The 14,134-nt window shown below is 35.5% G+C and overlaps 3 protein-coding genes across 8 annotated transcripts; all 3 read right to left on the bottom strand.

Annotated features, from left to right (window-relative positions):
- Positions 1-201: 201 nt before the first annotated feature.
- Pink1 (PTEN-induced putative kinase 1) lies at positions 202-3,796 on the bottom strand. The gene is made up of 7 exons (XM_003705044.3): positions 3,466-3,796; positions 2,837-3,114; positions 2,219-2,757; positions 2,022-2,144; positions 1,478-1,898; positions 1,306-1,404; positions 202-1,225 (listed from the first exon to the last, which is right to left on the bottom strand). Exons 1-7 carry the CDS (start codon positions 3,599-3,601, stop codon positions 980-982), a joined length of 1,842 nt encoding a protein of 613 aa, XP_003705092.1. The 5' UTR covers positions 3,602-3,796; the 3' UTR covers positions 202-979.
- A 2,961-nt stretch (positions 3,797-6,757) lies between these two features.
- LOC100883815 (uncharacterized) lies at positions 6,758-9,267 on the bottom strand. 2 transcript variants are annotated; one of them, XM_076541493.1, is made up of 7 exons: positions 8,955-9,267; positions 8,780-8,882; positions 8,585-8,710; positions 8,313-8,486; positions 7,949-8,202; positions 7,648-7,870; positions 6,758-7,532 (listed from the first exon to the last, which is right to left on the bottom strand). In XM_076541493.1, the coding sequence occupies exons 2-7, from the start codon at positions 8,877-8,879 to the stop codon at positions 7,168-7,170; spliced, it is 1,242 nt and encodes a 413-aa protein (XP_076397608.1). In that variant the 5' UTR covers positions 8,880-8,882; positions 8,955-9,267; the 3' UTR covers positions 6,758-7,167. The 2 variants fall into 2 exon arrangements, with proteins under 2 accessions (XP_076397608.1, XP_012144842.1); XM_012289452.2 differs by having other exon boundaries at positions 8,585-8,713; positions 8,955-9,261.
- Positions 9,268-10,017: 750 nt separating this feature from the next.
- On the bottom strand, positions 10,018-14,128 carry LOC100879822 (Poly(A) binding protein interacting protein 1). 5 transcript variants are annotated; one of them, XM_012289416.2, is made up of 9 exons: positions 13,987-14,128; positions 12,860-13,018; positions 12,014-12,141; positions 11,715-11,936; positions 11,447-11,641; positions 11,253-11,365; positions 10,952-11,180; positions 10,541-10,866; positions 10,018-10,436 (listed from the first exon to the last, which is right to left on the bottom strand). In XM_012289416.2, exons 2-9 carry the CDS (start codon positions 13,011-13,013, stop codon positions 10,322-10,324), a joined length of 1,482 nt encoding a protein of 493 aa, XP_012144806.1. In that variant the 5' UTR covers positions 13,014-13,018; positions 13,987-14,128; the 3' UTR covers positions 10,018-10,321. The 5 variants fall into 5 exon arrangements, with proteins under 5 accessions (XP_012144806.1, XP_012144810.1, XP_012144809.1 ...); XM_012289420.2 differs by having other exon boundaries at positions 11,829-11,936; XM_012289419.2 differs by lacking the exon at positions 13,987-14,128 and adding an exon at positions 13,756-13,882.
- Between the last annotated feature and the right edge of the window lie 6 nt (positions 14,129-14,134).

Below are 14,134 nucleotides of genomic sequence, written 5' to 3'. Positions count from 1 at the left end.
TATCAGCACGTATACTTGACATGATTACAATTACCACAACGGATACAGGACTTGCGTATTTTAAATTTCGAAAAAGAGCACTCTCATATGAGGAATATTTAATATACTTAAATGATTTAGCAGAAACTCATAATCTGAATTTAGAAACAATGAAGCTTAAGATGAAAATGTGCGGGAAGCCAAAACAGACAGCATCTGCGATCTTGTGAACACTGTATACATACAATCTTTATTTTTTTTCCACAGTTTATAGCGTTAAATCCTATAACCGCGCTATTGATTTATCTATATTTATTTCGCATTGAATTAATACGTTAAAAATTTTCACTTACAAAAGATACTCTTCACTGAATGTTCGGTTCATACGCTGTTGCATCTTGAACGAAAATTTGAAATTTAAAAACTAAATAATTAAACGAATTTATTTGAAAATTATCATCACCATGTATCAATACATAATGTATCGAACAGTGAACTTGTTTAAAAATTTCTCGGCAACATAGAGCAAATTATATTTACTAAACACGAAAGACTGGTTTCCAGAAATATCAATATAACAAATTATAGTCATGTCGATTGCATAGATAAATAGCCAACATGAATATGGTTTGCAATACTTGTCAGTATCATTGTATTACAACACAGATGAATTCCAGAAAAAGACATGCATAAAACGCGTCTATTTTCATCTGTTGTATTTAGTTTTTCTTTTAAATAGCTTAATTACAATCAAACTTTCAACAATATTATACAGCTGAAAGTATGACTCCTCTATGCTTCTCGAAGTATCAAAAATAAATTAATAAGAAAAACAAATGAGAAACGTTGGCGATAATATACGGTAAAATCAAGTATACAAAAATATTTTTAAAAAATCTACACTTTGTGTTGAAAAATAACACACAACAATCCCTTCCTCAATATGCGGACGATAAATACTTTCTTCTTGTTGTTAAAATCTTCTTTCTAAGAACACGCCTTATACGTTTTGTTGGATCCATTTTAAGGCATTTCTAATATTACCAAGCGTAACTCTACCAAGAAAATTCGCTATCAATTGATATTCCGGCATAGTACGTCTTCCGCAAGATCTTGTTGAAAGTGATCTTTGATAACAGTTGTGATCGATCTGTTCAATATTTTCGTTGCATAATACTTCAGGCAGCATCATATTACGTTCTTCACAAAGTACTTTTGTAGTTAAACACAGTAGCCATTGCATCACCTATTAAAAATGTGTAATAAAATGATGTATAGTACACATAATTATAAGTTTTATAAAGATATGCGAAAAAATGCTCATACCTCGTTACTCGACGGTAACTTTCCTTCGCCTCTAAACCAAATACTTGGTGCCCATAAATGTAACTGCATCACTGTTGCTGCTGTTTCTGTGTCAAGTCTCTGAAATTATAACCATTCCACGTAGAATATAAAATAGCTTACGGAAAATATGTTTAACCGCATGTCACAATACCTTATATAAATTCCTAGACAATAAATTTTTGATTAACGCAGAAATTACTGTTGGTACATGGTTTGGTAAAGGTGGAAGATCTTTCTCTTTGTAACTATGATTCTTTAGAGATGTCTCTTCCTTCGAATCAGCGCCGTGAAATGGATTTTTCAAACCAAATATTTCATATGCTATAGTTCCTACTGTCCAAAGATCGGCTTTGGTATAATTAATGCTAGTAAATGGACCAGGTTCCGCTGTTATTACTTCCGGTGCCATTAATGCAGCATTGCCTCCTTTATCAACATCGTGAGTGTTGTATGGTAGGTATAATCCATAACTTTTGTCAGCCAAACAACATCCAAAATCGGTAATTACCAAAGATGGACAATTATCAGTTTCTTCTGACAAGTCTAGTAAAATATTGTCGCTCTTCAGATCTCTGATTTTTCAAAAAAGAAGAATAATATATATACATATAGATATATGAAACACGATACTATTTGACATCCAATACATATTATCGTATATATATATTCTATTTGAATAAAAGATGTTGACGTACCGATGTGCAATACCATGCGCATTTAGATGAGCCACACCCTCAAGCAGCTGTGCTAACAGTAGTATCGATTCCCTCGTACTTATGGTACGATCAGCTAAGTATTGTTTTAACGTAATGTCATATCTATAACAACATAAAAAGGAAACAATCATGCTCTCAATAATGTTTATCAAACAATTATTTCTCGGCGTAATTACCTTTTCATTAACAGAAACAAGCTCATATTCCTTCCAGATCCTTCAGGGTTAATACGAGCAGGTAAAGCATCAGGATACATTCCCCATGAACCAGGTAAAGCAGGTACTCTATCGGTAAAAACACAATACATTGCTACAATGTTTGGATGCGATGGTAATTTAGATTTTCTTTCTGTCATTTTCAGCTCCCATTCAGCCAATTCTTTATTCTTTAAATGTTTTCTAGCAGGTACAGTTTCCCGATACATGGATCTTAGAATAGATAATGCATTAGATTCTGTATCGTAATTAAACATCATTTTTAATGCCAATGGAAAAACAGTTATGTCCTTGGTCCTATCATCGACATGTATTTCATCTTTATTTTCATTGCGCTCAGAATTTTTTAACTTTGTCGCATAGACAACAGCAGAGCATCCTTTTGCAATAGCGGGACCAATTACAAAATCTTTTAAACTGATTATCTTTTCTTCGTCTTTGATAGCTTCATAGTTTTTATCGTTTTGTGGAGTATTCCATTGCAGTTTTGATATAGCCTCCTACAAATACATTAATATTTTGTTTCTCCCACGAACATTAATTAAAAAATTCTGCGAATTTTATAAGAAATTTACTTACTCGAATTTCCCAGCATACTCCTTCTAATTCATCATCCTTTGTTAATATTCCAGTACCAGATGCCAATGATACACCAACCAATGCAAAGAAAGGAGCTGAATCACCAAAGGCTAATCTGCTGGCTGCACGTCTGCGTAAGTCAGCTGCTAAGCTATTGGTAACTCTTTTTAGGATATTATCAACAAAAATCCGTCGAGCATGAGTTCCCAAATAACCGAGGTGTTTCCCAGTACTGGACACATTGTTATTACCCTGGGGCAAATAGCCCTGGGACTTGCCTGTAACAATGTCACGATTAATAAGATTTTATCGAAATGCGGAAATATTATATCATATCCAAGTATTGCTCGTATTGAACGTGACACACGATAGTTAAGTAACCTTATCCATCTATCTATATACATTATACGAAAACAGTAAATTTGAGAAATGCCGAGATACTTCAGGTATCTTTATATTTAAGACAACTTCGATGAGGTTGATTATAAAAACACATGAAGTCATGTTCGTTCGACGAAGGTTAATTCCCTCGTATTGTTGAAGGCTTTTAACTTTTTCAACAACTGCTTCTTGTCAAGGTTCTATGACATCATAAGATGTACAAGGAATAATTCGTTGTTGTGACTCACCTACTTGCACAACGTGTATTTTGTCGTGATAATTCCTTGGATGGTAATTAGAGTAGAAACACTCGGTATTTCTGATGGAGTGCAATAGAGCCCGACCATTTTGCACAAAACGGTAGACTGCCGCCCGAATCGACATCTCTTTACGTTTCGGGGCTAAAAGCGCCCAGCGGGCTAGCCCCCAAGGTAAATAAGCCTTCGTTATTAAAAGTGGGCTCGATAAATCAGTATCTTAAGAGTTTTATCAATTTTTAAATAATTGCGTAGTCAATAATTGAAAAAATTTGCAACGTATCGTTCTACTCTCGTTCGTGTTCGTTTCATACTGCACTACCGAACTCTGTCGGCCTTTCACGAAGCAAACGCGTATACATAATTAATACCTGTCTATTATCAAATTCGCAATGACGTATCGTGTCATGAGAAGAGCATTCGTTTTCCACCGTTGTTGCTACCCCACTATACTCGTTTTCCATTACATTCATCATATACAATATAGGAAAACACACGAATAGAGGGAAGACTAGAGGTGATGGATTGTGTATGATAGCTTATTTGCATACTGTACATCATCTTGACCGATGATTCCGATGATCACAACAGAGTATAGGAATTATTGAAAATGACACGCTTATAAATACATCAAGAAAACAGGAAAAATCCTTTAAAAAAACCGCCAAAAATGGCGACAACAGCGCCATCTATCAACAACCGGCCGAACTAGAGGTTCCTATTGTAGTTCTGCGTACCGCCGCTAGATGGCGCCGCGGCGACCCTGCATAAGGGGACGTTCAGATTAGGCAAGTACCGGTCAAAATAGCCTAATGTGAACGACATTTAATGAAGGTTCCGCGTACCGCCGCTAGATGGCGCTGCGGCGACCTTGCATAAGGGGACGTTCAGATTAGGCAAGTACCGCTCAAAATAGCCTAATGCGAACGACATTTAATGAAAGTTCCGCGTACCGCCGCTAGATGGCGCTGCGGCGACCCTACATAAGGGGACGTTCAGATTAGGCAAGTACCGGTCAAAATAGCCTAATGTGAACGACATTTAATATAGCCCAAGAAAGCAATCGTCCGATTTATGCATTCATCACATTTTCTTCCATAACTTACAATTTTCTTTAACTTTTTGGAAGCAAAATAATTGCGACATTATGTTTATTCTCTCAACAGATTTTTATTAGCTTTAAGCAAGATCTTGTACTACAGCGTACACTAATATGTACATATTATTATGATAATTCCGTACTAGAATTAACCTACAAAAACATGTATTTGCATATTTACTTATTTATAAATACCGTCATTCCGATTGCCAGAAATTGCCCCAAATTTTAAAAAATAAATAATAAATAAAAAACCAAATATTAAGAATATATATCAGGAGTACATGCATTATGAGGAGGTATTCTTTGTGCTTCGTGGAATTTTCATAACGTCATTTCAAGAATTCGCGGGCGGGATTTTTGAAATTCCAGCCATCGATTTTGGGAATTTGTATCAGGAGAACATAAATTGTGAGGAGGTATCCTTCGTGCCACTTCCTGGAATTTTGATGACGTCAAATTCCAAGAATTCTAGGGCGGGATTTTCGAAATTCCACCGACCAATTTCGAGAATTTGTATCAGGAGAACATAAATTGTGAGGAGGTATCCTTCGTGCCACTTCCTGGAATTTTGATGACGTCAAATTCCAAGAATTCGCGGGCGGGATTTTTGAAATTCCACCGACCAATTCCGAGAATTTGTATCAGGAGAACATAAGTTGCGAGGAGGTATCCTTCGTGCCACTTCCTGGAATTTTGATGACGTCAAATTCCAAGAATTCGCGGGCGGGATTTTTGAAATTCCACCGACCAATTTCGAGAATTTGTATCAGGAGAACATAAGTTGCGAGGAGGTATCCTTCGTGCCACTTCCTGGAATTTTGATGACGTCAAATTCCAAGAATTCGCGGGCGGGATTTTTGAAATTCCACCGACCAATTTCGAGAATTTGTATCAGGAGAACATAAGTTGCGAGGAGGTATCCTTCGTGCCACTTCCTGGAATTTTGATGACGTCAAATTCCAAGAATTCGCGGGCGGGATTTTTGAAATTCCACCGACCAATTTCGAGAATTTGTATCAGGAGAACATAAGTTGCGAGGAGGTATCCTTCGTGCCACTTCCTGGAATTTTGATGACGTCAAATTCCAAGAATTCGCGGGCGGGATTTTTGAAATTCCACCGACCAATTTCGAGAATTTGTATCAGGAGAACATAAGTTGCGAGGAGGTATCCTTCGTGCCACTTCCTGGAATTTTGATGACGTCAAATTCCAAGAATTCGCGGGCGGGATTTTTGAAATTCCACCGACCAATTCCGAGAATTTGTATCAGGAGAACATAAGTTGCGAGGAGGTATCCTTCGTGCCACTTCCTGGAATTTTGATGACGTCAAATTCCAAGAATTCGCGGGCGGGATTTTTGAAATTCCACCGACCAATTTCGAGAATTTGTATCAGGAGAACATAAGTTGCGAGGAGGTATCCTTCGTGCCACTTCCTGGAATTTTGATGACGTCAAATTCCAAGAATTCGCGGGCGGGATTTTTGAAATTCCACCGACCAATTCCGAGAATTTGTATCAGGAGAACATAAGTTGCGAGGAGGTATCCTTCGTGCCACTTCCTGGAATTTTGATGACGTCAAATTCCAAGAATTCGCGGGCGGGATTTTTGAAATTCCACCGACCAATTTCGAGAATTTGTATCAGGAGAACATAAGTTGCGAGGAGGTATCCTTCGTGCCACTTCCTGGAATTTTGATGACGTCAAATTCCAAGAATTCGCGGGCGGGATTTTTGAAATTCCACCGACCAATTTCGAGAATTTGTATCAGGAGAACATAAGTTGCGAGGAGGTATCCTTCGTGCCACTTCCTGGAATTTTGATGACGTCAAATTCCAAGAATTCGCGGGCGGGATTTTTGAAATTCCACCGACCAATTCCGAGAATTTGTATCAGGAGAACATAAGTTGCGAGGAGGTATCCTTCGTGCCACTTCCTGGAATTTTGATGACGTCAAATTCCAAGAATTCGCGGGCGGGATTTTTGAAATTCCACCGACCAATTTCGTGAATTTGTATCAGGAGAACATAAGTTGTGAGGGGGTAACTATCATGCTACTTCTTGGAATTTTGGTGAAGTTGAATTCCAGGAATTCTCATGTTCTCTTGATACAAATTCTCGCTTTCGAATATGTAAATTTTTATTCTGTTGGGTTTGTTAGGTAACAGTAAATACACAATAATTGTTAATAAATTTTTCTTTATTTTAATCACTTTTCATACAGTACATAACTTAATTAAACTTATGATTTAATCATTTAATTATTAACTTGTGGAACGCCCGTGCTATGCAAAATGTCCCTTAATAAGGGTTTTACTGTACTATCATTGTAAGAGTACACATATAGTGTTTTTCTGCCTTGTTTTCGAGCATGCGTACAACGTCTCAGCGGAACTCACGGACATGTTTCTGCGTTATAATATGATTACGTTGTGCTTGGTAGACTTAAACATTAGTGACAATACTGCGTTAACAATCACCCGATCTCCATTACATAACGGAATTATGGTATAAACCGTTAACTTCTAAGTATATAGACAATTAAAGTACATTACGTGTCACTTATATGAGCGATCAAAAAAATGTTTTTGACTAACAATATCGACATGCTCGACCATGATTGTAAACGGATCTACTCTCGACAGGATTACAATTGTAAAGTGCATCTCCTCGTGTTCCGTCTGGACAAGTGCACACGGCAATATGACGTCGAGGTGTACACGTTGCGGTAGGGCCACACTCTTTACCAGTGCATGGATTCTGACAAGTGTAATCGATACAAGCCTTATTGTCAGGGCATTCGTTATCTGTAATGCATTCTCCACGTTGACAGCTTACGAGCGCGTTTCCGATATAACCGGTAGGACAAGTGCAAACAGGTCTCTCTTTGCCGGTATTGTCATGCCCAGGTGTGCAAACGGCGTTCACACCGCATGGATTTGGGTCACATAGATCTCCTGGTAATATTTAACGATAATAATTAGTAACAAAGAGTATCGATACTATTAAAGGATAAGCTTCAAAACGTACTCAAATATAATATCTATACCGTATAACACTAAAATTACTTACGCGCTTCAAATAATCTACAGCTCACAAAGGGATTACCAGTCATGTGCCTTGGACAACTACAAACAGGTGTAATGTCACGCAAATTACAATCTGCGTTCACTCCGCATACTCCGTCGCAAGGATTCAAACATTTCTGATATAGACAAGCTGCTTTGCTTTTCGGACAATCAGAATGCGTGGTACACTCTGGACGACACGATACGAACGGATTTCCTAACCAATTCTGAAGACAAAGTTCAATTACTGATTACACAGGTTTATACATGCTTCTTCATATTTTAGATATTTGCTTGACTCTTACGTGTGGACAAGTACATATCGCTTGATGATTATGAACTTGACACTCTGCATTTGTACCACATTTACAGGGATTTTCGCATCTAAAGGATGCTGAACAAGCAAGGTGGTTAGGACAATCGCTATCGCTTTCGCACTCGTGTCGGCATCCGATCAAAGGAGATCCTCTGTAACCTGGTAAACAACTGCAAACTGGTACTTTGTTCACTACCTCGCATTTTGTATTTATACCGCATGGACTTGGTTTACAAGCAGCCTCTGTAAGAATTCGATTGAAATTTGCATCATACCTACTCTGAGTTTATGTTACATACGTAAAAGCACATAATATTAACAAAATTCAAAACGTATATGAATTCCGTACGTACGAGGATCATCTATGTGGCACGAAGTGAAAGGATCGCCCGTATATCCAGGAGGACAGTAACACGTTGGAAGATGATTCCTAACTTCGCATAAGGCGTTTACACCGCACAAACCGTCGCAAGGATTTATGCATCTATTATTCGTGCAAACTTTACTTCCAATACAATCGTCATTGACTAAAACACAAATACACGTACGATCGAATTACGTCTTTTACAACGCGTAGCGATATTTGTAAAAAAAAAAAAAAAAAAAAAAAAACTAGAATACTTACTCAAGCACTCTACTCGTACACATCGTGAAAGAGGATCTCCCATGTGTAGATTCATGCATGAACAAACTGGTCTTCCTTCGCTGAGAGTACATCGTGCATTAACTCCACAAGTATAAGCTTCACAACCTACTAAAGAATAATTATTCGAAATTTAAGATAAATTCATTTGCAAAAAATCTATAATCTATAATTTACCTGTATTAGCAGCTGTTAATATCCTTGATTGGTAATATCCACCTCTGACTGTTACTAAAGAAATAAAAAGAAGTAGAAATGTGATCTGCAGATGCTTCATTATCTGAAAAATACATCATAATTTAAAGAAACGTCAATATGTCGATAGTCCGAGATCAACTTCGAAAATGTTTACCTCAGCTGATACAAGACCGCAACTCCACGCCAAGATGAACCGAATTAACAGATTTTCAACGAATGCGGAGATCGTTGCAGCTCAAGTACAAGGAAGACCCCACCTTCTGTAACCTTCAGTCCCACTCTAAATTTTGCCTACGCATGCCCCTGACGATCCTTTGATGGGCCTCGCCTACCTGTTACTCATATCAGAAAATTATTTATTCTCGAGCAAGAAAAAGTTCTAGGGGAGCAATATTTCCAATTTAGTTGACAACGTATAATGAAGATAATCAGCCATATCCATAAATGGGAACAAGAAAAACATTTTGCAATTATTTAATCCTAATAAAAGCAATATGTTTCATTTTTATTGGCACTTGAAACTTCCTATAAAGAGATTCATCTTTTATTTTAAAAAAAACTCTAATTGTACATATAATAAATACTATTAAAAAAAAAAATTCAATTCTAAAGACTTTATCTTTGTCATCTTTTATAGATTAACTTTCACTTTATAATGTAGTTATAAATTTACTTTGTTGCACAACAGAGTAAAGCAAACGCAACTGATTATGCTGCAGCATCGTATCTGTCTCGATAGACAATCGGTCGGTGAAACCTTTCGCACCAAAAACGGATCTGTCCGCTTAAGTTTCGCGGAAATGGTATTGTGTGCACATCATCATCGTCGTCGTCGTCATCGTCGTCATCGTCGTCGTCGTAGTTGTCGACAAAATAAGCAAGCATACGTAATCACGTGCAACAATAAGGTAAGCTGCGACACTTTCCGAATTGTATATACCAAATATTTCATACACATTGTACTATGTATTACAGAGGCCATCAAATATTTACCTGGAAAAAAAAAGCAACTAGAAATACTGCAAGCGCATTTAACGTCCTAACAGCAAATGCTATTATAGACCATAAAAAAAAAAAGAAAAAAAAAGAAAAGAAAACAACAATGGTAATATTTACCTTATAGATTTTAATTATTTATTATAATAATTTAAATAACTTAGAAATAAACTTCGTAGACAAATATATATCGTTACGTTTCAGGAACAAACTTTGCAATGTTTCTTTTCAAATTAGAAAAATTTATGATAAAAAGTTGGTACATAAGTAAAAGAAAAAAAAAAGGAAAAATGATTACGAAGTTGTTGTTGTTCCCATAAAAGTTCGTAAATTAAAATTCTCACACTTAAGACGAATTTACAAAATGTCAAATTGCGTAGTACACATGTAGTAATCGTTTGATCACGCGTCCAATTTTAGTCTGCACTTTGCATTACAGTATAGAAATGCGGAAATGAAAACGCTCATAATTCCCAACTATGAGGTGAATAGAGTTATATGTTTATGTTAACTTATAGTAAACAACTATTGTTTATTAATTTGTTTTGGAATATGTTTTAAAAATTCTTCATACGCTGCGTCTACATTGTCTTCGTCCTCCGATGACCACTTTTCATCTTCGTAATCGTGTTCTGATATACTGTAAAAATATTAGTTTCACCTTTGTATGTTTCATGCTCGTTATTACTAATAAACTAAATATATGATGTATACGCGTATATGTATGTATATGTATATACGTACACGTGATCTTCGATAATTGTGCTATGAGAAACATCTTCCAAAAACTTATTTTCTTCTGCTGTTAACACTTTACCGTCGGGACCATATAATACAGGCTCATCGAGTGCTTGATTTGGATCTATTGTTTCCGTAGACTCGACTATTGTGGAATTGAGTGCCGAAGTTTGTCCCCAGTTCCCATTTCGCAATTCACGAACACTGTATACCATCCGTTCAATGTGAGTATCTACTCGACCAGATGTTACAAATTCTGTCAATGCGCGCATCATGTTATCCATTTCTTCACGCATTTCACCTCCATCTTTCTCTAACGTTTGACCTGCTAACTACATAGTAAAGTGCACGCTTTATATTTTGGCATGTCAAATCAAACACAGATCCATAAAAGAATTTTTATCGACTATTACGTACTTTGAGGGCTTGACAAATATTCTTAACAGAGTTAGGTGCGGGTCTTTTTAAAACGGTACATATGAGGGAAATTAATAAATCTCCTAAACCAAAAGCAGACGTATGTTCCATTTGAGTAACTAATTCAGCCAAGAATAATATTAATCCGTGACATCTTTCCTGCTCTTCTTCAGTATGTTCGTCTTTCTGCTTCCAATTAGCAGACAGATTATCTGTTTCGATTCTACACCTGTTATTCACTTAATGTTTATTAAGCTGAATCTTTAACTATTTGAAATAACAAATGTTCTTGGTAACTTACCAAGCATACAAAATCTCTTTGAATAATTCCTGTTGCACGGATGTCAGATTAGTATCTAGTAACGCACAACAAAGTCGAGCACCGCTGTATCGGAAATTACCCTCATTTATGGACTAGAAATAATCAAATAGATAAATATACAAACTTTCTGTAAATGAAAACGATCGATAGAATTATTGATAGAATAGAATTACCTGCTGAATTATTATCTGTATAATATCTTCGAGCTGAAAAGGTGAATCTAAATAAGGCCTAATATTATGTATAAGCGGTGGTACTATTACGGTGAAACACCCTGGATTTAATATCAACGAGTGTATAACGCTCATTAAGTTTTGTATTGTGTTAGCAAATTCGATTAAATAATTATCTTCATCCCCGCTCGAATCCTATAAGCACATAATAATTAATATTAAATAGTATTAACATTTATTTTTCTTGTAATATGTTTAAAATATGTACGTGGTGTTTGTCTTTGTAATCTCCCGAGCCTCCGTCAAAATGTCCATAATCTTGAACATTTGTGAAATGCTCCGATTGATTGGAAAAATTATTGAATTCATGAACTTGTTCTACCTGATGATAATTTTGTGCTTGAAGAGGTATTTCGCGCGCCCGTTGTATTCTATCTTGAACCGAGTGTTTCTGCAAATTCCTCATTGTCGATGGTTGTTGTTGCTGTAGCTAAATAACAGAAACATTTAGAATACTTCAATATTTGGATATCAAAAAACCTTACAACCCTCAACACATATACCTACCGATTGTTTGGGGGAAAAAGATTTTGGAATGAATTCAGCTGCATCAACAGACAACGTTGAATTTTGTATAATATCGTCAAAAGATTTGTCTAATTTGCTTTGTTCCGTATTTTTCGATCCCATGGGACCTATAAATTCAAAATTGATACTTGCCAACATTTAACCTATTTAATCATCGTATTTATTTGAATGAAATACAAGCAAATAAATTTTAATTTCTATTTTCTGACAGCTTTAACTTTCTTAACATAACTTAAAGCAAAGTAAAGAAATGAAGTTATCAGAAAAAAGATAAACCTATGTTATTATATTGTCTATAATTCAATGTATTATTTATTTTTCATTTGTAGATAAAATACTTATTTCTATCAGATTTTAAATATCAACATGAAACTATTCAGAATTTGATGTACATTCATCAAATTTATGTTCTAAGAATACTGAGCAACATAATCCATCGATCATGTCGATCGAATGGGACCATACAAACATTTTAGGTACGTACAATGCTCGTGTTTCATTTATAATCATTATATTTTGTTTCTGACAAACTATTTAAGCGCAATACGATCAAATAAAATAACACAAATTCAATAAACATGTATCGTTTTGTATAAAGTGTCGATAAATGTTATTATTACTTACATAATTTATACAAGTATGTAATATTATCGAAAGCAAAAGGTAATACCCATTTATAAAAGGAAATAAGGAAATATTGTCAACAAGGGGAATTGGTATTCAAAATTTTGAATAACAATATGTCTAAATTAAAAACACATGATAGTTGGCATTTTTTGTAAAATTCCATATAAATATACTTTTTCTGAAATAAATGATAACAACCTGTTGTTTGTATTCCAGATATATCGCAATGAGGTTTTCTTAACGTGCGATATTCTTGTGCGGTCGATGTACAGAGTCCTCGACCTCGGCCACGTCCTGTTCCACGTCGTTCGATGTTTCCATCGCCGCTTCCATCTCCTCCGAGAGGATTCATCCTCTCTGCGTCAGAAATTGTTTCAATTATATATGCCGCTGGAAGCGAAGCGAGACAAGACCGGTAGGAAAGTGTCACCCCCGAATGAATTCGAGACGCACGCTTCGTGGCTGTACGTGTTTTATCAACATAAACTTAGCGAATCCGCTAAATCCGTTAGGTCCGTTATCGATAATAAAACGCGTACTGTTTCTTAAACAGAATATCAGAAGCAAATTGCGATTCATTCGCACCGCATACTAACTTAATCGGATCCGATCGATGTTAAACACGAGAAGTTAGTTGATAATCCGTCATTCGCGCTTTGTTCAGAATTACACAATTAATCTAAATAACCTCAAAATTACAGTGCGAATAAATAGAAAAACATTTTTTCTTCTAACTGTATAAGAATCAAAAATATCTAGTATGATAATGTTCGTTAAATATTACTATCAGATATTATTTCAATGAAGGTTTTTCCTTTTTAACAATACATGAAGTATAAATCACGTTGTCATCAAATGATAATAATACGGAAAAGTAGTCACTTTTTGTACGTTATTTAATTATCTTATAGTTGATAATTTAAAAACAATGAATATTACATATTTTGTATAGAAAATAAGATATATGTATATACGTATCATATAACGTACACAGTATTTTTAAGGTCAATTAAAACGCAAATACAAGAATTGCATTTATGTAAATACATAAAAATATTGCAAGAAATATTTTAAAAGTATTGAGTAATTTATACATTTGAAATTCATTATATATTCACAAATAAATTGAGCTTTTCAAATTGATCGAATCACCGATATAAACTGTTATTTAAGATCTCGTAAATTAAGCCGTTGACGTTGAAACAGTGAAATCTGAATCATTAAGAGACAGAATTTATAGAAAGTATGGCGTGGCGATAGTAAAGAAAATGTAAAGATGAACTAATCGGAAAAAGTATTATTTCCTTATCGATCCAAATACATACCGATACGTTATGATCGCAGACCTATTTCCACAATTTGTAGCGAACAATTCAGAGAACAACGTTCATTTATTGGGAACGAATTCTGCGTAAGAGTTTGATGCAAAATGTTGGATCCACTTTAATTATCCAATTCAGTTTGGAAAAAAGC

The sequence above is a fragment of the Megachile rotundata genome, chromosome 16, assembly GCF_050947335.1.
Source record: "Megachile rotundata isolate GNS110a chromosome 16, iyMegRotu1, whole genome shotgun sequence".
In the NCBI taxonomy this organism is placed as follows: Eukaryota; Metazoa; Arthropoda; class Insecta; order Hymenoptera; family Megachilidae; genus Megachile; species Megachile rotundata.
This window is presented reverse-complemented; position numbering and strand designations above follow the sequence as displayed.

Coding starts and splice junctions, on each gene's coding strand:
- Pink1 (XM_003705044.3), bottom strand. CDS start 3,601: ATGTCGATTCGGGCGGCAGTCTACCGTTTTGTGCAAAATGGTCGGGCT. Junction 3,115..3,465: donor AATACACGTTGTGCAAGTAG/GTGAGTCACAAC, acceptor ACATTGTTACAG/GCAAGTCCCAGGGCTATTTG. Junction 1,226..1,305: donor AGTTACCGTCGAGTAACGAG/GTATGAGCATTT, acceptor CATTTTTAATAG/GTGATGCAATGGCTACTGTG.
- LOC100883815 (XM_012289452.2), bottom strand. CDS start 8,879: ATGAAGCATCTGCAGATCACATTTCTACTTCTTTTTATTTCTTTAGTA. Junction 8,714..8,779: donor ATTAACAGCTGCTAATACAG/GTAAATTATAGA, acceptor ATTATTCTTTAG/TAGGTTGTGAAGCTTATACT. Junction 8,203..8,312: donor GTGCCACATAGATGATCCTC/GTACGTACGGAA, acceptor GAATTCTTACAG/AGGCTGCTTGTAAACCAAGT.
- LOC100879822 (XM_012289416.2), bottom strand. CDS start 13,013: ATGAATCCTCTCGGAGGAGATGGAAGCGGCGATGGAAACATCGAACGA. Junction 12,142..12,859: donor ATCTGGAATACAAACAACAG/GTTGTTATCATT, acceptor TTGAATTTATAG/GTCCCATGGGATCGAAAAAT. Junction 11,181..11,252: donor AAAGAGATTTTGTATGCTTG/GTAAGTTACCAA, acceptor AGTGAATAACAG/GTGTAGAATCGAAACAGATA.